The sequence below is a fragment of the Zootoca vivipara genome, chromosome 13, assembly GCF_965207765.1.
Source record: "Zootoca vivipara chromosome 13, rZooViv2.hap1.1, whole genome shotgun sequence".
Classification (NCBI taxonomy): Eukaryota; Metazoa; Chordata; class Lepidosauria; order Squamata; family Lacertidae; genus Zootoca; species Zootoca vivipara.
In genome coordinates, this window is record NC_142596.1 from 16,031,172 (window position 1) to 16,054,327 (window position 23,156).

Genomic DNA, 23,156 nt, shown 5'->3' on the forward strand with positions numbered 1-23,156 from the left:
GCAGCTGCTCCCTTGGCCATGAAGGAGGAGACCAAGCACTGCTGCTACTGTGCTACAGGCTTTGGTGCACTGTACCTTTAAGATTATGTCTGTGTTTCCAGCTTTCTGGTCTTTCCCAGACTTCGGAGTGCCAGATGCCACCAAGAGGGGAAATAAAGGAGTCCGAGATCCGTCAGCTTCTGGTTCTGCTTTGAGATACCTGTTGGTACCCAACGCTTTCCCCCCACGTTCTCGAGATCTGGTTGTTGTTGCTGCTGCCTTTCAAATCCCTGAGTTTTGAAACACCCAGAAACTCCTGAGATGTCGTCTGGAGGTGCTTCTTCAGCAAAGTCCTGCAAGAGGTCGAAAACGGTGAAGCGCCATGCCAGCATCTACACCTACCAGGAGCCACCCCACAGGTGAGAGATTGCCTTTGGATTGGCTAGGCTAGACTAGACTAGACTAGACTAGACTAGAAAGGCTTTGGGGAACCAGGTGCAAAGAGAGACTGCCAGTCTCCTGCCCCTGTTCAGGGTTGCTTGCACAAAGCTGCTGCTGAGGTTAGATTCTACTCAGCCCTTATTAAGCATCCTTGTTTACAGGGTGAATTTGTCCTGCATTCATCCTGATTTGCTTACAGGGTGTTTATACATCTTCATGTTATTCATTCATGCCACCCTTTTCGGTGCTTTTCCTTGTCACTTTCCAAACTGCAAAAAGTCAGATTCATTTTTTAAGGGGCTTTGCTGCACACTTCAACCCACTTCAGTTGCACAAAGCTAAATTTCTGGTATGCACCGCAAAATAGTGACAGTCTGGAGGAGCTCTAAGAGAGGGAATTTAATTAGGTGCTGATTCTCTCATCCTTGCCTGACAGGCTTCACCAGGCAAAAGTGCCCCCTTTTATTCAGCTGTTCCAAGTACAAGAGCATAGTCCCTTTGGGGATTTTCTCATTCTCTCTCTCTCTCTCTCTCTCTCTCTCTCTCTCTCTCTCTCTCTCTCTCTCACACACACACACACACACACACACACACCCCACATCTACTTCCTTGTTCTTATTAGAAAATCGTTGATGTCCCTCCTTCTGTCACTCAGACACCCAAGGAGTCTAACACATGGTTTTAAAATTAACACACTCAGGACACTATTCTGGGTATAGCACCCACGCAGTCCAAATTAACAATCTAATCCAAACACTGCTTTTGCAACTGGCCATTTGTAATGCCCTGAAATGATGCATGCAGGAACCCACATTTTAAAATCTTCTTTGCCTGCAAGTTTTCAGATGCTGTTTCTCTGCACTTCCAGGGTTGAACTCCAATGCAGTGCATTTCTATTTCTGAAAGATCCCAGCTTTATTGATTGATTTCAGCAGGGTGGCAAGCAGTTAAATCTCTTTAGTTGTTTGTTTGTTCGGAGATTCGTTTTATGAATGTAGGAAAGTGTTGTCTTCTACATCTCCTTCACACACACGTCTTCACAACCACCATTACAAAGAAGAATACTGTCCATGCAGTTTATGCCTTTAGATGCTGTCTGAATACAGTAAATGTATATTGTTATTGTTATTGTTATTGTTATTGTTATTATTATTATTATTATTATTATTATTATTACAAATAGTAGGAGCATTGTAATATGTGTACCCCCACCTTTCCTCCAAAGAGTTCAAGGCAACTTACATAGATCTCCTCCTTCCCATTCCACCCTCACAACAAGCCTGTGAGGTAGGTTAGGATGAGAGATAATGACTCTGGCTCAAACTTCATGGCTGAGTGGGGATTTGAACCCTGGTTTCCCATGTCCCAACCCAACTCTCTGACCACTACGCCACACTGCCCCTCTTATGTGCAACAGGAAATTGTTAGCAATGAGTCTTGGTTTTTAAAAAAAAATCAGGCACATGATTGGTGGCATACGACCTACTTCCCTCAGAGTGTAGTCCTGTGTGTGTCAACTCTAATGTAACGGGAACCCAAATAAGCTCAGTGAGGCTTACTCCCAGGTAAGCATATATAAGATTGTTTTCCTCCCTGTCCCTTTTCCCTTGTGTATTGTGGATTCCTTTTAGATGGTAAGCCTGTGGATAGGGACTCTCTTGATTGTATGTTTGCCCCTCTGGGAATCTTTTTGGATGAAGAGTGGGGTACAAATGCTCTAAATAGATAAATATATAGGATGGCAGGCTCAGTGGCAGAGGAATAATATTGCTATTTTAAAACAAAGGTTGCCGTCATCATATGCATATTTACTTTGGAGCAAATCCCGTTCTGGGATCTGTTGTTGTTTAGTCGTTTAGTTGTGTCCGACTCTTCGTGACCCCATGGACCAGACCCATATAGATTGTGGGATCTATATCTGGCTAAATATGCAGAGGATCTGGTTGCAGAATCCTTTATTCGCAGTCCTGGGGAATTGATGGCCTTGAGCCATTTATTCTTTTGTTATTGACACAAACACACACTTCCAGAACAGAGCACTGTGTTATCAGTGTGGCTCAGATGGAAGGTGAGGCAGAGCTGCAATTAAATGTGCAGCAAGTGCTTGTCGCTGGGCTTGGGAAAGGAAGCGTGAGGGCTCTGGCAGGTTCCTAGCGTCCTCCATCCTTCTTCCCAGAGCCTAGTGAGCCCTTTCCCAGCTTTGGAAAGAAGGTGGGAGGGCTCTAGGACCCTGGGAGAGCTTTGTGCCTCCTTCCCAAAGCCTGCCAAATCATTTATCCAGCTTTAAGAAGGCAGCATGAGGGCAGGGGGCACTCAAATTTTGGCCTCCCCCCGCCCAACATGACAAGTACAGCCCGTACTTGTCAAAGTACTCTTGCAGCCCACTTGGTATAAAAAGTTAAGCGCCCTGGTCTACAAATAAAGTGCCTTGGTCAAGCCTTGGAGTCAGAAAGACAGGTAGCCCTACTTATCTGGGACAATTTCGGCTCTCTCGGTTTTTTATTTTAACAATCTTAAATTCAGTTCTCCACATTTCTGCAGCAATTTGGGATTTTGTTAAGGAAAACAAAACTCCCCAGGAAAATTTTGTATTGTTTTATTGTGAGTTTTTCCCAGTAAGCACATTTTTTCATACAGTTCTGACTGATGTGCACATTTTTTGCAAGCAATATTATTCTACTATAATTTTGCAAGATACTTTCACTCATATGCCCATCGTTGTGCACACTTTCTCCTAATATATGCCATTTTTGTCAACACCGGTTAGAAAAACCGCACCACAAAAAAATTCAGATAACTGTGAATAAAAGATGGCCCCGTTCATTTATTCTCTTATTGTTTCGAATGTGAAAATGTGATAGATGTGTCTTTAAATGTGAACTGAGCTGAATTTCCTCCCTGGGCTAGATTTCCCTACTTGGGAGTAGTAAGCCCCATTAAACTGAGCGATGTCTGATTAGAGATGTGTTGAATGGAGGCTCTGTTTGTCAGTATGCTGTTTAAAGCGCAGAAGCATTCAGAAAAGATAGAGTAAATTAAGTGCCAGAGTCACAAGGATTGAAATATGCAATCATCTGTATGATGGGGATTTCTAGATTATCTGCACTGATGCAACCTTTTGCTTTTGGCTGAAAAATCACTGTGATGATAACTCACCTTGCGCTGTGTGTGTGTGTGTGTGTGTGTGTGTGTGTGTGTGTGTGTGTGTACATGCACCATGGGATATCGGCCATACCTAGCAACTCAGATGAAGATAATGGGGATGAGAAGGTCGACAGCAGTGACCCAGAACAGATCTTCCAGAACATACAGTTTCAGAAGGAGATCATGGCCAACATCCGTTGCAGACCCTGGCCCATGCGGCAGAAACTCAGGGCGTTAAGGTAATGGAAATTCTCCAACAACATCAGTCATTTCTGAAGCATACACCCTTGTGGGTTTACGTGATCTCAAATCATTTACACTTTCCAAGAAACGAATCAATGGCTGCATCTGCCTAGTGATAAGCAGTAGGCAATATTCTGTAAGTCAACAGTAGGACCATTTATCTGCAGGATTTCAGAGGGTGATCTTCTTAGTTCTACCTGGAAAAAACAAACAAACAAACAAACAAACCCCATCCATCTGGCCAGGTCTCCCCAGCTACTCTGGGCAGCTTCCAGCAGGATTTTTAAAAACACAAAAAAACATCAAACATTAAAAACTTCCCTAAACAAGGCTTCCTTCAGATGTCTTCTAAAAGTCAGATAGTTGTTTATTTCCTTGACATCTGGTGGGAGGGTGTTCCACAGGGCGGGTGCCACTGCCGAGAAGGCTATGTCAGGTCTCCTTCAGGCACTGTAGTGGTTAAACACCATCTTCCTTAGTTTTTGTTTTCTTAAATTTCTTTGTTTAAGAGAAAACATTGAGTGGAATTACATACCCTCCAAGTGTCCCTATTTTCCAGGGACAGCCCCAGATTTACAGAAGTTATCCCAATTTCTGATTTGATCCCAGAATGTCCCACTTTTCCTTAGGACATTCCTATTTTCATCAGAGAAATGCTGGAGGGTATGGAATTATGCGACCCCAGAGCCATGTAAACCTTTAGAAGACATCTGAAGGCAGCTCTGCATAGGGAAGGTTTTTTTAAAAAAATGTTGAATGTTTTATTAAGTTTTTATATTTATTGGAAGCCGCCTAGAGTGGCAGGGGCAACCCAGTCAGGAAGGTAGGGTCTAAATAATAAAGTTGTTGTTGTTGTTGTTGAATAGGGCACCCCTAGTTTCATCAGAGAAATGTTGGCGGGTGTGGATTTAGCATTGTTGCAATACTCCAATTTCTTTTAAGTATAGAGAGGGAGGGGGAGTTCCACAGGGCAGGTTGCATTTTGCAGCAGTAATTCGCGCTCCTTGGCAAGTTCGTTAGATGTTATTTATGAGAGGGGGACGTCAGGAGCTGGGGATGTAATGAGATTTTGGCCACGCAAAATGAATCTCTCGTCTTCCTTGGCAGACAAGCCAAAGAGATTGTACTGAAGTACGAAGGTCGGCTGACTCGAACAAGAGGCTACCAGGCTGCCGGAGCGGAGGTTGGTCTGCTTTTCATTACAAGCTCCTGAACTCGCTTTCCGTGAAAGTGATTGAGGATTTCCATTTGCAGAGGGAAATGTTTCCAAGACATCATTATTAACAAAATGAAAAAGAGGGCAGCAAGGTAGAGGTTGCCAACGTATCTGTCAGGAAGAAATTCTGCAGCGGAAGCTTTCACAGCCTTGCAAAATATAAAGGACTAGCTGGCCCTGCCACGCGTTGCCGTGGCTAATCCCTGTGACTGCCACCACCCTGTGTCGATCCATGATGTATCCCGCCCCCTCCTCCCCCCACCCCAGCTTATCCCTGTGATTCCCCCTCCTCCCCCCACTCCCAGCTTATCCCTGTGATTCCCCCCTCCCTGTCCCGACCCATGACGTATCACGTCCACTTCTCCCCCCACCCCCGGCACATCCCTGTGACTGGTCCCACCATGTCCTGACCTATCCCGTCCCCCCTCCCCCCAACCCCCACCTAGGTGAGTCAGTACCTCCATTCGGCCTAGTATGTAAACGGCAGCTGAGGTGCTGTTGAGAGGTAAGGTTCTATAGGTGTAGTACCATTGTAGCCGCCCCTAGAGGGCACTGGTTTGCAACCTGGTTCTTTTCCCAGCATGCACTTTTGGCTGAGTGGTTTGTTCTGGAACATGTTGTTTTTGGGGTTTTACATGGCGCAGGTGTGGCATCTGTCTTAGGTAACTTTCTAAGGTCCTTCGGACATTCGCTTTGGATGTTGTGTTCAAATTTGAACGCAATCGGTGAAGCGGTTTCGGAGAAAAGTGGATAATAATCCACATGCCCAGTTTACATTTTTATATATATAGACTAGTGGGACATGTCTGGCACTGCCCAGGAATTTTTAGAAGTGTAATTTCTGAGTTTGGGCCCCTTGTGCCAAAAATTGCCCAAAGTCATGCCCAAGCCACATTTTGGTCTGCCATCTTGTTTCAAAATGGCAGACAGCAACATTGACAAAAACTGCCTCCTCCACCTCAGGAGGCCTCACGCTAAGTTTAGTGTCAATATTTCAAGAGGCAGCTGAGCCTTCCGAGAACCATTTTCCAAAATATTGTTACAGATTTGGGAAGGAACCGTTAAACCCTAGAAATTAATAAATGGTAGTGTTTACCCCTTAGCCTTTTCTTCTCCTGAAGATGTCCTGCAAGGCAGTGGAGGTTTAGGAACAGAGCTTTCCTTCTCCTAGATGGGCTACCTTCCCAGGTTGATGAGCCCCACCTGCCCCACACTTCCCTCTCCGGAATGTGCAGAAACCGCTTTCTTGACTGTTGCACCCACTAATGGTATTGTTCACTCAATCCACCGGAGCCTGTTCTTACATGCAGAGGAAGTCGCTGATTCACCAAGGGTTTGAGACCCATTGGCTACCATCATCTGGTTTAGCCGACCAATCAAAGCCGTTCCTGTCACATGCTGACAGCTTCTAGGAGCCACAGGTGGGAGCTGAGTGCAGGGTGGGGCCAAAGTTGGACAAACCACCCTAGAAGGAGCATGTGTCCCTCACCAGAGGTACTTACTGAAGTGTAGGTGGGTTCCTACGAGGCAAGATATAGCGATAACAGCAAGAACCTTTATTGAACCACATAACAGGGGCAAAACAACTGTTATATACATTTCTGAAGGCCTGGGCCTCTCCCACTTCCAACATGATTGGCTGTCTAAACTTCCAAGCTGCAAATCACGACTCAGAGTTGAAGGGACAATGGCAGAGGCCCAAATCCTGAAACAACTGTTATATACATTTCTGAAGGCCTGGGCCTCTCCCACTTCCAACGTGATTGGCTGTCTAAACTTCCAGGCTACAAATCACGACTCAGAGTTCAAGGGACAATGGCAGAGGCCCAAATCCTGAAATGTTCTGTGATTGGACATCATGTATCGAATCAGAACACAGGAGCTCGGAATCCTTAGTCGAGACCATAGCTGCCAAGTTATCCCTTTTTTTCAGGGATTTCCCCTTATGCTGAATAGGCTTCCTCGCGAGAAAAGGGAAAACTTGGCAGCTATGGTCGAGACTCAAGCTCAGGCAAACACAGACCGCTGAATACATAACACTAACCCTCCCCTAACACCCCGTGGAAGTTGTAGGCTAGCCACATCTGGAGGCTGGCAGGTGCACCTTTGCTGCTTTGCAATATATTGCCTGTAAAGCTTTATCTGTGCTATTGGTGTGGTTTTCTGATTGATCGAGAAGGTCTGTGCCATCTGTTAATTTTTTGTTTAATTAAAATACTTCCACTTACAGCAATAAAGCCTTGGAAGACCGTGACATTAATTAGGTTTGACCATGGCATTGATTATTCATGAGTTAACAAAAATCTGGCTTTAAAGAAATTGACTGTGCATGAGCAACTAGCGACCAGAGAAGGCGGCCTCTTGAGACTGACTAATGGGCTGAACCATCCATCATAGGCACGGCAATGTTATTGCTTTCTCAATACCATGGAGCGAAAGGGTCAGATGAGAAATTTTGCCCAAAGCACAGTTCAGCATGAAATGGAGAGTTACTCCATGAGCAAAATGTCTGAGGAATTTTAAAAGAAATACATGTTAACAAATGTCAGAGAACTTTCTCCTCTGTGCCAGGTTTGAGAGGGACGCTGGGGGGTCCCCTGCGTCATTGTAGTCATATGTTTGTTTCCATTTTGTTTTGCCAAAAAGTGTGCCCAAAGTGGCTTGCAACATATGATAGGAACACAAAAGTTGTTGTTGTTGCTGCTGCTGCTGTTAATACCCCGCCCATCTGGCTGGGTTTCCCCAGCTACTCTGGGCAGCTCCTAGCAGAATAATAATAATACTGTAATAATAATAATAATGCGATAAAACATCAAACATTAAAAACTAATAGAGAAAACTTGGTTGTGGCTGGAGAAACCCAGCCAGATGGGTGGGGTATAAATACAACAACAACAACAACAACAACAACCACAAGAAATAATAATAATAATAATAATAATAATAATAATTTATTATAAGAATAATAATAAGAAGAATACAGTAATTTATTATTGGCCAAGTACATTTTCCAACATACTTGGAATTTGTTTCGGCTACATTGCAATGTAAACATACACACACTGTTCCACTCACAATACAAATAAGCGAAGAAACCCACCCATAATTGACCTCCCCTTCAGCCACACTGCTACAAATTTAACAATTTAATGGCAGAAGGGGAAAAACTGTTCCTGTGCCTGGCCGATTTTGTATATGAAGACCTGTAGCGATGTCCAGATAGGAGTAAATCTAGCAGATGATGACCGGGATGTAAAGGATCTGCTGCAATTCTCTCTGCTCTCTTCTTAACTCTGGTAGCATGGATATGTAAATATAAATATAATTATTATTTAAATTAAACCACTCTGTGAATTGTAGTTCTGTGAGAGAAATGGGGGGTCTCCTAACAACTCTCCAAGCCCTTAACAAACTACACTTCCCAGGATTCCTTGGGAAAGCCGTGACTGTTTAAGGTGGTATGATACTGCTTTGAATGTACAGTGCAGATGGGACCTAAATGTTGAGAACAATTCCTTGTGTGGACAGAGTGTACTCCTTCATGTGAAATAAAGCTGTTTCTAATATGTCTGTGCTTTTCCTAGCTGTGGCGAAAATTTATTCGGCTTGCATATAACTTTGTGGTCATCTTTATTCCCTGGGAAATGAGAATCAAGAAAATAGAAAGTAAGTACGGAGAGAGGCTAATTAAGTAAGATGTTGCCTGTCATGGCAAAGTGCTGGAAATAAGGCTTTCTCTTTGGCTTATTGAAAATATTATATAATATTAGATAGATAGATAGATAGATAGATAGATAGATAGATAGATAGATAGATAGATAGATGATAGATAGATAGATGATAGGTAGGTAGGCAGGTAGGTAGGTAGATGATAGATGCTTCCAATATATGTCATATTGAGCCAATTAAAAAAAATTAAATCAACATTCCCTTATTCTTGAGCTGAGGTTCTAAAGCACACTTCCCTTGCATGTTTCTACTTGGAGAGCGGATGGAAGAATCTGCCAACATCGGTTTATCATCCCCCCCCCCCAAAAAATATAAACTTTAGTTCATCTCATTTCTGAATCAATTTGTGATTATTATCAGTGCTATTTTGGTAGAAAAAGAGGCACTCACCACGAATGCCTCCCTTGTTCTCTTAGCATGGCAATGGCGCCCATCTGAGAGGTGCAGGAACTGGGTTCCGGTGAGTTGGGGGGGAAGCCCTGCCTGGATAGCTCAGTTGGGTTTGAGCATGGTGCTGATAACCCCAAGGTTGCAGGTTCGATCCCTGCATATTCCTGCATTGTAGGGGGTTGGGCTAGATGATCCACAGGGTCCCTTCCAACTCTACGATTCTATGATTCTATTATTATTATTATTATTATTATTATTATTATTATTATTTCTTTATTTTTACAAATATCTTTATTAGTTTCTCATTTTACACATGCTGTATTTACAATTTTCAATTGTTTTTATACATTTTGTTCATAAGATCTAACTTTCATTCTTTCTTTTTCTGTCTTCTTTACTTCAGTCCCTTGAATTCTGCACATTCTTCTTTCGTCCATCAACTTTCTATTTTTCTTTCACATATCTAAATTGATTGTCCCATTTATTTACAGTGGTACCTCTACTTACGAATTTAATGCGTTCCGAACGCACATTCGTAGGTCGAAAAAAATTGTAAGTCGAATCCCATAGGAATGCATTGGGAGAAAAAAATTGTAAGTCGAAGCATCCCTATCTGAAAATTCGTAAGTAGAAAAAATCCTATCTAAACCGCATCCAAGATGGCGGACGGAGCTCCATTTGTAAGTAGAAACATTCGTAAGTAGAGTTATTCGTAAGTAGAAGTACCACTGTATACACGTTTGTTTAAATATATCTTATAACTTTATATTTCCTGTTTTGTCCTTTAAAAAAAAAAAGGTGGTATGAAAATTCACCAGCATTTTTCTGTGAATTTCTCCTAATGCCTGGGAGAGGGCAATCTCTGTGGTAGTCTCTTAAGTTGCCAAACTCCCTCCCCCTTTGTTATGCAGCTAGTATCAAATGCTGAAGACTTGACACTTTACCTAGGCTTTTGACACTTCAGATGTATATTTTTAGGGCCTATGTTATTTCTGTGGGGACAAGTTGTTAGAAACTCTTTTTAATATTGTGTTTTAATTGTTATAACCCATCCTGGGGTTTTTAATATTGTGTTTTAATTGTTATAACCCATTCTGGGTTTTTTAATATTGTGTTTTAATTGTTATAACCCATCCTGGGACCATGGGGGGGGGTGGTGGTGGTGGTGAATAGAATAGAATAGAATAATAGAATAGAATATAGAATGATAATGCTAATACTCCCCCCCCCTTTGTGATTGAAGGTCACTTTGGCTCTGGAGTTGCCTCTTACTTTATTTTTTTGAGATGGCTATTTGGAATCAATATTGTTCTCACCATCATGACAGGAACATTTGTTGTTTTACCAGAGGTAAGCAATGCTTGGATGGTATTTCTTGGTGGGATGTGTGGAGAGTTCTTATTTATTTATTCATTCATTCATTCATTCAGAAGTTTATTATCGTCTATATATATATATATATATATATATATCTTTAAGCAGTATACAAAAACACAAAATCATACCAAAAACAAAACAAAACAAAAATCATGAAAAACAGAGATACAATTTTTTTTTAAAAAAAAAACAACACCAGCAAAATTGCACTATAAAAACAGGAATTTGGTAATAGGAGTCCAGTCTTATTTGTTAGGTACACTACTGTCTGCCTGCTACAGTGTGGTGGGGGAGATTTGGCATGGTACCGTATGTGTTTGTTTGTTTGTTTGTTTATAAATTAAAGCATATATATACTGGCTTTTGGCCCTAAAAGAGCCGCTCTAGGTGGTTTACATCTTGATACAATTTAAAAACTGAAAGCAATAAATACCTAGGTTCATATGCAAAGAGGCAGTCCTTGAGGTATTGCGGTCCTGAGCTGTTTTCACGTACCCTCCAACATTTCCCCGATGAAAATAAGGACCTCCTATTCCATAATAAAATGAATAATACTGTAATAATAATATAAATATTAATAATAATAATTTTTTATCATTTATGCCCAGCCCAACTGACTGGGTTGCCCCAGCTAATCTGGGCGGCTTCTAACATACAGTCATACCTCGGGTTACGGCTGCTTCAGGTTGCGTGTTTTGGGGTTGCGCACCGCGCCAAACCCGGACATCCCGGAACAGGTTACTTCCGGGTTTCAGCGCTTGCACATGTGCAAAAATGCTAAGTCGCTCTTTGTACATGCGCATAAGCACCTAGTTGCGACCTGCACGTGCGCAGATGCACCGCTGCGGATTGCGAACGCTGTGCATTGCGAACATGCCTCCCGCACGGATCACATTCGCAACCTGAGCGTCCACTGTATATAAAAACATAATAGAAATTAAACATAAAAAGCTTTCCCTTCATAGAACTGCCTTCCAAAGTCTTCTAAAAGTTGTATGTCCTTGGCTTGGGGGGCTCACATAACTGCACACTCTCACTTCTCACATAACTGCATTTATCTTATGAAAATAGGGGCGTCCTAAGGAAAAGCAGGACATTCTGGGGTCAAATGTCAAGGTTTCAGGGAATTACGATCCCTCCCTGGTGGCAGTCAAAAAGCAGATAATTGAAAAGAGTTCTTAACCACGTAATTTATTCAGTATTCACAGAGAGAGACAAAGGAGCACCGTTTCTATAAAGTAATGGCGTTGCTCCAAGTCAAGTCCCACCCCTTCAGTCCCTCCTAATCTACATCACCCCTGCACCAGCTGATCAGTGCTTTCTGCCTCTGAGATTTCTGTTCTGTTACTCTCATGGCCCGCCAGGTTTGGGGAGAGGGAGGATCAGGAATGCTCTCCAAAGACACTGAGTCTGCCAGCTAACTCTCCCCCGGTGCTTCTTCATCTTGATGCTCCCCCAATATTTTCCAGCTTTTCCCCTCTGCAGCCTCTGAACTATGCCCTTCTGCAGACCACTGTTCTAAAACTATACTGTTCTCCTCTTCTCAGAAGATGCAGATCCATTCCTCCTCAGTCCAGCCCCTGACCTAAAATCAAAAACTGAGACAGCTTCTGTAAATCCGGGACTGTCTCTGGAAAATAGGGACACGCAGAGGGATCTGTTTAAAGCTTTGTTTTGTTATTACAGATCCTGGCTGGAGAGCCCTTTGGAAGCACTCCCAGCAAGAGCATCCCTGCAGGGCAAGAAGAATCTGCACAAGATCTGGATACGATCTGGTCTTTGGGGGCAAGGCGAAAAATTATAATGTCATATCAGAGATTGGTTGGGCCTTTTTTCTTTAGATGGGCTGGGGGGGCTACCCTACCAGATGCTGATTTATCTCATTGGTGTCTCCACAGGGTTACCTGCAGTACTCGGTTTTATTCTACGGCTACTACGGACAGGCGAGGAAGATTGGGACAGCAGGCTACCGACTGCCCCTTGCTTACTTCCTCGTCGGAATGGCCGTCTTTGCTTACAGCTTCATCATCCTCTTAAAGAAGTAATGCAGCTCTTTTGCTTAAGGCAGGAGTCGGCAACCTTTGGGGGATCGGGGCAGACGTTTTTGAATTTCGAGAAAGCGCTGCAGGTGCCGGTCACAAAATGGTTGCTACGGGGCATGTGGGAGGGGGGGGAGCAAGTAGGGGCTGGGCATCAGGTTCAGCCAATGCCTGAATCCCAAATCCAAAGGTGGGCCAATTCAGGGTGGGATCCAGGCTTTGTCCAAGTCAGGTCACGGTTGCCCTGAATTGGGCCACCCAAAGCGATCCAGAGTTGTAAGGGGGCAGGGAGTTGGGCAGGGAAATAGAGGCAGATGGCCTCTGCAAAAAAACAACAGCATGGGTTTGTTGGCAAGCGGGTTTCTCAAACAGCACCACACTGCAGGAGAACACACATGCTCAGTCAAACTGAGCAGGATCGAACCCTCTGTACACACACACACAATCCCCTGAACTAAAGTTATCCAACTGGAATTGCTCCCCCCGTCATACTTACATTGCTTCATTTGCTAGCAAACGAACTGGCTAGGATTGAAAAATGTGTAAATAAGCAAAGGCATAAATAAGCAAAGATGTTTGGGTGGTGTTTTAAATGAACCATGCCTGCATCCCTACTGGTGCTAAAAACAGTGTTTGGGAGCAGATTTCATGGTAGGGAATACCCATTTCAGCATGAACAGTCATCTCCCGGGAGGAATCCTCTATTTATTTGAAGAGCTGCCTGGTCCAAGTATGGCTTTGAGATGAATCACAATGGAATGAGGAACAGGTGGAGGAGCCATAAAGTTTCTCACCTGCAGGTAATATCTGGGCAGCAGACTGAACTGGCACCTGTACAACCTAGCCACAGTCTTCCCCATAATGGCAAGTTGCCTTGCATTTCTGTTTAAATTATAGTGATAATTTCTTAATTCGCAGCTACACATTTGCATGTGTAAATTTAGTGCAAACCCATTCCCTCTTTTGTCATCTTGGTTACCTGTGCCGGACAGGTGTGCTGATTTATTGGGGGTAAGTCACACGTCCATTACTGGAAGCCATTTCCCATAGCATTTGCATGATGTGCAGGACAAACCATAATTGAAGGCCATATTAGACATTGTGTTTGCTGTGTAGTTTTCCCTTTCTAGTTGACTTAAGAAACAACAACCCTGCTCATGTGTGGTAGGGGGTGGTGGTTTGAGATCCACAAAGGGATTGCAACCAGGCATGGGAGATCTTTAACTCTTTTGCCTCCAGAATTCTTGTACCTGCAATGGGAGGATTAATATTAACATTATTAGTGATTAGCCATTTGCAATCGGAGTGTTACTTTCATTCAATGCCTGTCCAAACACTGTGCTTTGAATGTCAGTTCGCACATTCAACGGAGGAATTCGGTGATTGGGGATCAGGTACATGTATGAACCAGCTCTTGAGCAACTCACATTTATGTGACGTCTCCACTGCTCTTATCTAGGATGGCTAAAAATTCAAGAATGAGCCTAGCAAGCGCTTCTGATGAAAATTATACATTTTGCTGGCGGGTCTTCTGTGCCTGGGATTATCTCATTGGCAACCCTGAGGCTGCAGAGAGCAAATCAGCTGCCATAGTTAACAGCATCAGGGTAAGCAAATTGTCTCTGTAGCCGGAAGAGATGCCTGCCTGTGATGTTGTGCAGGAGGCAAAATAGGTTACGTAGCGAATGCAAAAAGAAAAGGAAAATGCAATACATTGATGCTCCAAAGGTGCAATTCTTGTTAGTGTTTGAAAGTAACACTGTTCAGTGGTAATTGTTTGTAGATGCAGCTCTGCAAACGGCAGACAGAACCTTGAAGGGCTCCATGGAAAAAACCAAATATTCTATTCCCCCCACCCCCAGGAAATAGATGACTTTAGAAGAATCAAGAGCTCTTCTTTTAATGGATTGCTAGCTACAGGGCATTGTGACCTGCCAATAAACGATAAAGCTGGACATGGAAATAGCAGCACATGTTGTTGTTGTTGTTGTTGTTTAGTCGTTTAGTCGTTTACTCTTCGTGACCCCATGGACCAGAGCACATCAGGCACGCCTGTCTTCCACTGCCTCCCGCAGTTTGGTCAAACTCATGTTCGTAGCTTCGAGAACACTGTCCAACCATCTCATCCTCTGTCGCCCCTTCTCCTTATGCCCTCCATCTTTCCCAGCATCAGGGTCTTTTCCAGGGAGTCTTCTCTTCTCATGAGGTGGCCAAAGTATTGGAGCCTCAGCTTCAGGATCTGCCCTTCCAGTGAGCACTCAGGGCTGATTTCCTTAAGAATGGATAGGTTTGATCTTCTTGCAGTTCATGGGACTCTCAAGAGTCTCCTCCAGCACCATAATTCAAAAGCATCAATTCTTTGGCGATCAGCCTTCTTTATGGTCCACGTATTATATAAGAATTCAAATGGTCTGCCTCTCTTTTCTGACTGGGGGTAGTAAAAACAAGAAAAAGGGGTTGTGGCGCCTAAAAAGCTTGACTTGCACCCTAACAGTTCTCTAACACCTTAGAGCAGGCATCCCCAAACTTCGGCCCTCCAGATGTTTTGGGACTACAGTTTCCATCATCCCTGACCACAGGTCCTGTTAGCTAGGGATGATGGGAGTTGTAGTCCCAAAACATCTGGAGGGCCGAGTTTGCTTATGTCTGCCTTCGAAAGGGACAGGAGAGTCCAAAAGGGGGCTGACCCAACAATGCAATCCTATGAATGTCTACTCAGAAGCAAGTCCCACAAAGCTCACCACATGCCATAGGAGCCAACTCCTAGGGGCCAAGGTCCCTTTGCCCCCCAATAAAATATTTGAGGGGGCTGCCCCCCAAAGTTGATGGGCATTGCCATTCAAATGGTAAGCATGCACTGCATCATGTGATCGGTTATGTGGGGCTTACGTGCTCTGCCCCCAATATTTTATTCAGGTCGGCACCCCTGCTACATGCTATTATTTCTGTGTTTCTCCCATCACAGGAAGCCATACTAGAAGAACAGGAAAAGAAGAAAAGCACAAACATGTATGTATATGTACAATATCATTTCCCAGCCTGTGTTCCACGATTGCAAAAGTGGCATTGTCTCCCTCCTGTCCTGTTGAAACAATATGAAAATGACTTGCTGAAGCAATATCAATACTTTGTCCTGCTCTCGTGTAAAGGGCCGTGACCATAAGCTTAAGGATCATCGCCAACATCCTTGTTCTCCTCTCACTCGCCGGAAGCATTTACATCATTTACTTCGTAGTGGATCGATCCCAGAAATTAGAGCGCACCAAAAAGGAGCTAACACTCTGGGAAAAGAATGAGGTAATAAAAGCACATCCTCTTATTCTCTGTCTGCATTATGGGGGTGATTAGAGTGACCTTTGTTATTGGGTTAAAGGTAAAGGGACCCCTGACCATTAGGTCCAGTCGTGACCGACTCTGGGGTTGCGTGCTCATCTCGCATTATTGGCCGAGGGAGCCGGCGTATAGCTTCCAGGTCATGTGGCCAGCATGACAGAGCCGCTTCTGGCAAACCAGAGCAGCACATGGAAACGCTGTTTACCTCCCCGCTGTAGCGGTTCCTATTTATCTACTTGCATTTTGACGTGCTTTCGAACTGCTAGGTTGGCAGGAGCTGGGACCAAGCAACGGGAGCTCACCCCATCACAGGGATTCGAACCGGCGACCTTCTGATCAGCAAGCCCTGGGCTCAGTGGTTTAACCACAGCACCACCTGGGTTAGCCACACTTAAATACAGGTTTTTAAAACACATTTTCTCTCAAAATACACATTTTTAAACCTTATTTTGAATACGGGTTTTGAGCCAAGAACTGAGAGCCACAGCTCATGTAGAAGTGTGGAATCCAAGAGAGAGCAGCAGTTTGAGCTGAACATTAATCCGAGATGTGTGGATCAAGTTATTCTGCACCCCGTTTAGCAAACGATTGAGTTCCACAGGGACCCCTGCTAAAAATCACACCTGTTACTCTTCTTCCCAGGTAAGTGTTGTTGTCTCCCTCATCACAATGCTCGCTCCTTCTGCCTTCGAATTGGTTGCTGCACTAGAAATGTACCACCCTCGAACAACCCTACGCTTTCAGCTTGCCAGGTATGGGAAGGAGGGCTGGGCAAATTGTATATCATATCTTTGTCTGTACTATATGGTAGGGCTGGGTGATACCAGGTTTTCAACATGGCGGTGTATCACCAGCTAAACATCGCAATATAGTGACACATCACAATGTTGAAAAGGAAAGAGCATCAAGCCCCCTGGCCCCAAAAGATGCTGGGTTGAAACAGGTGCTTCTCCCTCTGTCGCCAGTGCCCGGCACATGGAGGGAGGAGCAAGGCGCACTGGCCCCATGAGGCGCCAGGCTGAAATTGCCACCACTCCCTCCGCCACCAGCGCCTGGCGCAGGGAGGAAGGAGAAGGAAGGCAAGGTGCTGAGCGGCAGGCAAGCCCCACCCATGATATACTGCCGGGTAAAGACGCCATCACGATCTGGTCCTCAAACTGGTCCTGGTTGATGTATCAATACAATGCCCAGGCTTACTGTATGATACAATGGCAGGGTGCAGTGGTTAGGTGGCAGAGCATCTATTTTGCATGCAGAAGGTCCCAGTTTTAATCCCTGGCATCTCCAGGTAGGACTGGAAATATCTCCTGGGAAATATCTCCTGGGAAGCCACTGCCACTCAGTGTATAGGCAAGAAGAAGCTGGAACAGATCCAAGTGTCTAACTCAATATAAATCAGTTTCCTACATAGCATTGTTAACTGACGGTAGCTTTCTGCACATGACGTTTCTGTTTTTGTTTTTTTCAGAGTTCTTGTCTTATATCTGGGAAATCTATACAGTTTGATCATTGCACTTCTGGACAAAGTGGACAGCATGAGCATTGCTGTAAGTTGCAAATATCGACCATCTTTGGGATGTAAGCTCTATGCTTTTTTATTTATGTGTTTGGCATTTATGTTCCATCTGTTTTTCTGAGGAACTCAAGGGGATGAGTTCAAGGAACAAGTCAAAATACAAAAACAATATTTCAAAAGTATTAAGAAGGTCCAAATCCATAGAGACCGACAGACAAGACACCTTACTCTATGGCATTAACCCCTTCATGCATTAATTAGACTTAAGCATGCTGGCTATATGAGGCTGGTTATCCCACACTTTGTTGCTCTCCTTTGAACTGCTCCCAGTTGGTAAGATGCTGTGCCCACTGATATACCTTATAGGGCTGTTATAAGGGCTAGAAGAGAGCCTGCTTAAGGAACCTGTCACCCTCCAAATGTAGTGTACTCCATATTCCCATTGTTCCTGACCATTGGCTGTTGGCTGATGAGAGTTGGCCACAGGTTCCCTAGCTCTGTCCTAAAAGATCTAAATCTCCATCCTGGCTGGAACCAGGATATTTTAAGCACCACCTTCTTAAAGCTTAAGTTTATGAGTTTAACTTTGCTCCATGATTTCAGGAATCTGAAGTTCACAACAACGGAAGCACCACAGTGATTGCCACCACCACCTCAGCTACTAAAACTATTAGAGAAGACAACTTTTCAACCATCATTTCCAGCATGCACATTATGAGGACCAGCACCTTTCTTCTGGTTGACAACCACACTCAAAGCTATGCTCTACCCATCAGCATGGTGACCAACAAGACAGCATCTTATGAATCCAACACTCAAAGCCACCAAGATCAATGCTGGGAGACCTATGTTGGTCAAGTAGGTTTGACCTTTATGTGAGATTAGACAGGCAGGTACCCAAGACAAGGTCTCTGCAATGATGGCAGCAGGATTGATGAATGGTTCCACCGTGGAGATCTGTTGAGCCCCTTATATGTTAGCTTTTGGACCAGGGATGGGGATTCTGTTACCCTCAAAATGTTGCTGGGCCAACTGTATTCACTGGATTGATTTCTATTCCAAACATGTGACAGACAAACAAACTTTGCTAGGCAATTTCTACTCCCATTTCTGCATTTGTTGGAATTCTCTGACATTCCTACCCATGACTAAAGCATGTGTGACATTGACACAGAATAGAAATAGTTTGATCCATCTATCCCTCTTCCTGGCAACAATGGAAGGCACAGAGGAACATCCCTTGCCCTGGAATATGATATTTTTGCATCCTTCCTGTTTCAGGAAATGTTGAAGTTGTCGATTATTGACATGCTCTTCACCGTGGCAAGCATCCTGTTGATTGACTTCTTCCGTGGGCTTTTTGTCCGATACTTAAGTGACTGTTGGTGCTGGGATTTGGAAAGCAAATTTGTGAGTATATATTCCCAATTAGTAAAGAAGGAGAAGGGGAGGTAAAAACTCGGGACACATTACACAGACATGGAGGTACCTGTGGGAATATTACATCCCTATATTGCATCGCCCAGCCCTTTTGCTGTAACACAATGGCGCCGGGAGATCTGTGGACCCTGCAGATGTTGTTAGACCATTAGTCACTCTAGTGGGGCTGATGTGAGTTGCAGCCCAACAAATCTGGAGGGCCACAGTCTCCCTACTACTGATGATTATATCTGTGATTATTATAACACCTCCAGTCAATAGGTGGTGCTGTTCCACATCCTTTAGTGCCCAGTTAAAGTTCTATACCAGGCATCCCGAAACTTCGGCCCTCCAGATGTTTTGGACTGCAATTCCCATCATCCCTGACCACTGGTCCTGTTAGCTAGGGATCATGGGAGTTGTAGCCCAAAACATCTGGAGGGCTGCAGTTTGGGGATGCCTGCTTTAGGGCAAAGAATTATATTGACAACAGAATGTGGGGTATTATTACATTAAGAGTGCCATACATGAATATTTACTCTGAAAAAGTAGCTTTCTAGTCCTGTACTTCTGTTTACTTTGCAGCCAGAATATGGAGAATTCAAAATAGCAGAAAATGTCCTGCATTTGGTCTACAATCAAGGGATGATTTGGTAAGTGAGTACACATATGGAATTTTGTGGGAGTTGTGTTGTTGTTTTTAAAAGTTGTAATTACAATTTATTTTATTTTTATTTTATTCAGTATTTGCATTCCACTTTTCTGACAATGATACTGAGCTCGAAGTGGCTCAGAATGGCATTAAAAATTAAACAAAGATTGCAGTCACTATTAATCATATCAAAAGCGCAACAGCATATAAATAAGGCAGAAAACAAACAAATTCATCAAACAGTTATCACATTTCAATACAATCTCATAGTGATTCAAAATAACTTTCTATGCGATAGATCTAGATGGTGTGTGAACTAAACAGGAAAAAACAAGTACTCTCGTCTCCACTGATTCTGGAATAAAATGTCATGTGTACATGGCTTGAAAGAGCTTGCAATTACCCCACCTTTTCTGAGATGAGCGATGGCAAGCTTGCTTACCTGTATCTCCCCTCTCCGCTGGGCCTTCCTTCCCCCAAATTCATCACTGCTTGGGGGGACGGTGCTTGTTTTCTCTCCTAGGATGGGAGCCTTCTTTTCGCCCTGCCTCCCAGCGTTCAACGTTCTCAAGCTGATAGGGCTCATGTACCTGCGGAGCTGGGCTGTGCTAACTTGCAATGTCCCCCATCAGCAAGTCTTCAGAGCCTCAAGGTAGGTTAGTCAGTGAATAAGTAGTATGGCCATAGGGTTGTATCCAATGCTACTCCTACTCAGAGTAGACCCACTAAACTTAATGCGCACACAGTCAACTTAGGCCCACTAATTTTGATTGGTCTCCTCTAAGTAGGACATTGTTGGCTTCACACCAGTCTAGGGAGTAGGAAAACAGTAACTTCTGCTTGTATATATTAAACGAATGAGTCTTGCTTTTATTTATTTATTTTAAAAAATAACAACTGCTGTCTTGCTATGCTTTATTAAATATTACTGGGGGGGGTTAGAGAAGAGATAGCAGGCTGCTGATTTTGGTGACAGCCACACAATGGCTGTAAGGGCCACCTTGGAATGTTTGTGTGTATAACAGGACAAGCAAAGAACAAAGGAGGCACTGCCCTTCCAACCTTAAGTCTGCCCTCAGCCAGCTCCAAACTACCTACCTTCCTTCTTACTCCGGGAGGTGGAACTGCCTGCCTCCTTCTCTTTCTCCTCCCTTGCGCTTTGATTTTATAGGCCACAACAATGTTCAGGATAATAAAGAGTAGTACAAATCAAATGTAAGCATCAAGCAGGTTTTAAAAACGACAGGCATTGTGGAACTTCAGAAGGAAGGCCGCAGGAATCTAGCTTGCAACCTTCAGTGTGGGCATCACGAGGCATTCTGGTGCAACCAAATAAATGACTTTTCTTGGTTATATCCCCCAATAACCAAAACAGGAACTTCTGAGGTGGGGCAATGCCGTATATCTTCCTTCCTAGCTATGGGATACAGTGGAAGGGAGACTTTGGGGTCAAGTTTGATAGGTAAGATGGCCAGGGAGGAGGGAAATCCTACTCAAGGGAGGATTCCCCTAGCAAAAGAATTTGCTCTGAATGAGTTAGGGTGTTGCTAGAACCCGTTATGCAGGGGAACTGGGTATTAACTATTTCTTTCCTTGTAGATCTAATAACTTCTACCTGGCTATGCTGCTCTTCATGCTGTTTTTGTGTATGCTTCCAACCATATTTGCTATTGCCCGCTATAAGCCATCCCTCACCTGTGGGCCGTTTAGGTGAGTTGATGCTAGTGAGGCTTTATTTTGGGTTTGTGTGTGAGAATCCTTGTTGTTGTTTAGTCGTTTAGTTGTGTCCGACTCTTCGTGACCCCATGGACCACAGCACGCCAGGCACCCCTGTCTTCCACTGCCTCCCACAATTTGGTCAATCAAACTCATTTTAGTAGCTTGGAGAACACTGTCCAACCATCTCGTCTTCTGTCATCCCCTTCTCCCTGTGCCCTCCATCTTTCCCAACATCAGGGTCTTTTCCAGGGAGTCTTCTCTTCTCATGAGGTGGCCAAAGTATTGGAGCCTCAGCTTCAGCATCTGTCCTTCCAGTGAGCACCGATACAATCCTTTTGAAGTCATCTAGCCTATGCACCCTTGCTCAACACAGGAACCTGACACAGGTTCGGAAAGACAAAACCCAGATGTGCTCGTTTCCATAATTTTCTCCCAGTCCTTTCCCCGCTTTCCCAACAAACGCAGGCCTAGCCACCTAAACAAGATTTCCAGTTATGGCTGTGAAGCTTACTGGGTGACCTTGGGCTAGTCATTGCTTCTCAGCCTCAACCCTACCTCACAGGGTTGTTGCGGGGATTAAATGAGGAAGGGCAGAACCATGTACATCACTTTGAGCTCCTTGGAGGAAAAGGTGGGATATGAATGCAATCAGTAATATGGCTGTTACCAAAAGACAACTATGAAGTGTTTTACGATGCTGGGGATTATTATTTTCTCTCCCGAGAGAGCAACTGAATGTTTTTCACCCTAGTGGACAAGAAAAAATATATGACATCGTGTCCGAAACCATTCAAGCTGACTTTCCTGTCTGGTTCCACAAGATGATGATTTATGTGAGCAGCCCGGTAGTTGTCCTCCCGGCTTTATTGCTTCTCTTGTAAGTCTATAAACCTCTTTATCGATTTCACTGCCAGCATTACAGTTGCTGTTGACCTACATGTTCAGAACATCCTTTGACCCTTCTGCAGATGGTATCATTTTAGAATGATGACAAGTGACTAACAGCACGGTGGAATATGCTCTCCCATGACAAAATCTCCCCAGGCATAGAAAAAGTAGCATGTAAAGAAACACTTTAGACCTGAAGCTTTCTTCCTGACATGCTGTCTTTCCAGATTTTATTTTTATTTTTAATGGGGAGGAGCTTCCAGTCTTCCTATTTATAAACACACACACAAGCATGCACACATGTTTGGATTTGGGGCTACGTCCCATTGAGCTCAATAGGACAAGTGAGCTGTGACTTACTTTCATTCTGCTAATTTCAATGGGTTTTTTAGCGTGACAAGCTGTCTCTGGTTTGGAGCCATACATCTGTGCATGTATGTTGTCCTCAGGTGTTCACAGGGTAACACATACAATCAGCAAAGGCCACCCTGTCCACTTCAGCTGAACACTTCAATTGAAGGTTGCTTGGAAAGGGAACTGTACACAAAGTTCTCCGGTGAAATGAAGTCCAGTTGTGTGCATCATAGTTCACACAGCGGTCTGGATCAGGGGTTTAATGTGTACTTAAGTCTTGTTGATAATGGAAGATTGGTGCACGGTGTATTTTGGATTGGGGGCTACCTGGTAATCTTTTAACCTGCTCTTATGTAAGTGGTCTCCCATTTCAGTGTATTGATCAGCTTATTGATCAGGTCCACACCTGCTTAGTTTCAGCAACTCGGCAGGGTTAGAAGTTTACACAACATTCGCTGGTCTTTGTGGAAATGATTGGTTTGCAGTTATAATCCAATTCCTGTCCTCGCACCAGAGCAATGTGGTTCAGTGGTGACCCTGTGTTTCTCTCTTCCAGCATGCTAATTTATTATCTGCAGAGTATTGCTAGGTCGTTAAAATTCACTAACAATCAACTGAGGATGCAGATCCAGAATGTAAGTACCTGATATCTTTTGATTTTTAAAAGCTCTCATTTCACATGTTTAGTGGCATTTCATAAAGGACTTAGCACCAAAA

General features: G+C 43.8%; 1 protein-coding gene across 2 annotated transcripts in view; it reads left to right on the forward strand.

Moving 5' to 3' along the window:
• The first annotated feature begins 276 nt into the window (after window positions 1-276).
• The window catches only part of TMC3 (transmembrane channel like 3), a 28,635-nt gene continuing 5,755 nt past the window's right edge, over window positions 277-23,156 (forward strand). The window contains exons 1-19 of one of the 2 annotated variants that reach the window (XM_088656790.1): window positions 277-398; window positions 3,660-3,803; window positions 4,915-4,990; window positions 8,608-8,689; window positions 10,386-10,492; window positions 12,206-12,304; window positions 12,418-12,560; window positions 14,018-14,165; window positions 15,524-15,567; window positions 15,708-15,855; window positions 16,534-16,643; window positions 17,360-17,438; window positions 18,011-18,265; window positions 18,689-18,817; window positions 19,412-19,479; window positions 20,002-20,130; window positions 21,078-21,188; window positions 21,949-22,074; window positions 22,996-23,074. In XM_088656790.1, the coding sequence (XP_088512916.1) occupies window positions 301-398; window positions 3,660-3,803; window positions 4,915-4,990; window positions 8,608-8,689; window positions 10,386-10,492; window positions 12,206-12,304; window positions 12,418-12,560; window positions 14,018-14,165; window positions 15,524-15,567; window positions 15,708-15,855; window positions 16,534-16,643; window positions 17,360-17,438; window positions 18,011-18,265; window positions 18,689-18,817; window positions 19,412-19,479; window positions 20,002-20,130; window positions 21,078-21,188; window positions 21,949-22,074; window positions 22,996-23,074 (2,175 nt within the window). In that variant the 5' untranslated portion in view covers window positions 277-300. Of the gene's footprint in view, window positions 399-3,644; window positions 3,804-4,914; window positions 4,991-8,607; window positions 8,690-10,385; window positions 10,493-12,205; window positions 12,305-12,417; window positions 12,561-14,017; window positions 14,166-15,523; window positions 15,568-15,707; window positions 15,856-16,533; window positions 16,644-17,359; window positions 17,439-18,010; window positions 18,266-18,688; window positions 18,818-19,411; window positions 19,480-20,001; window positions 20,131-21,077; window positions 21,189-21,948; window positions 22,075-22,995; window positions 23,075-23,156 lie in introns of both variants that reach the window. The other variant, XM_035131751.2, reaches the window with a different exon arrangement.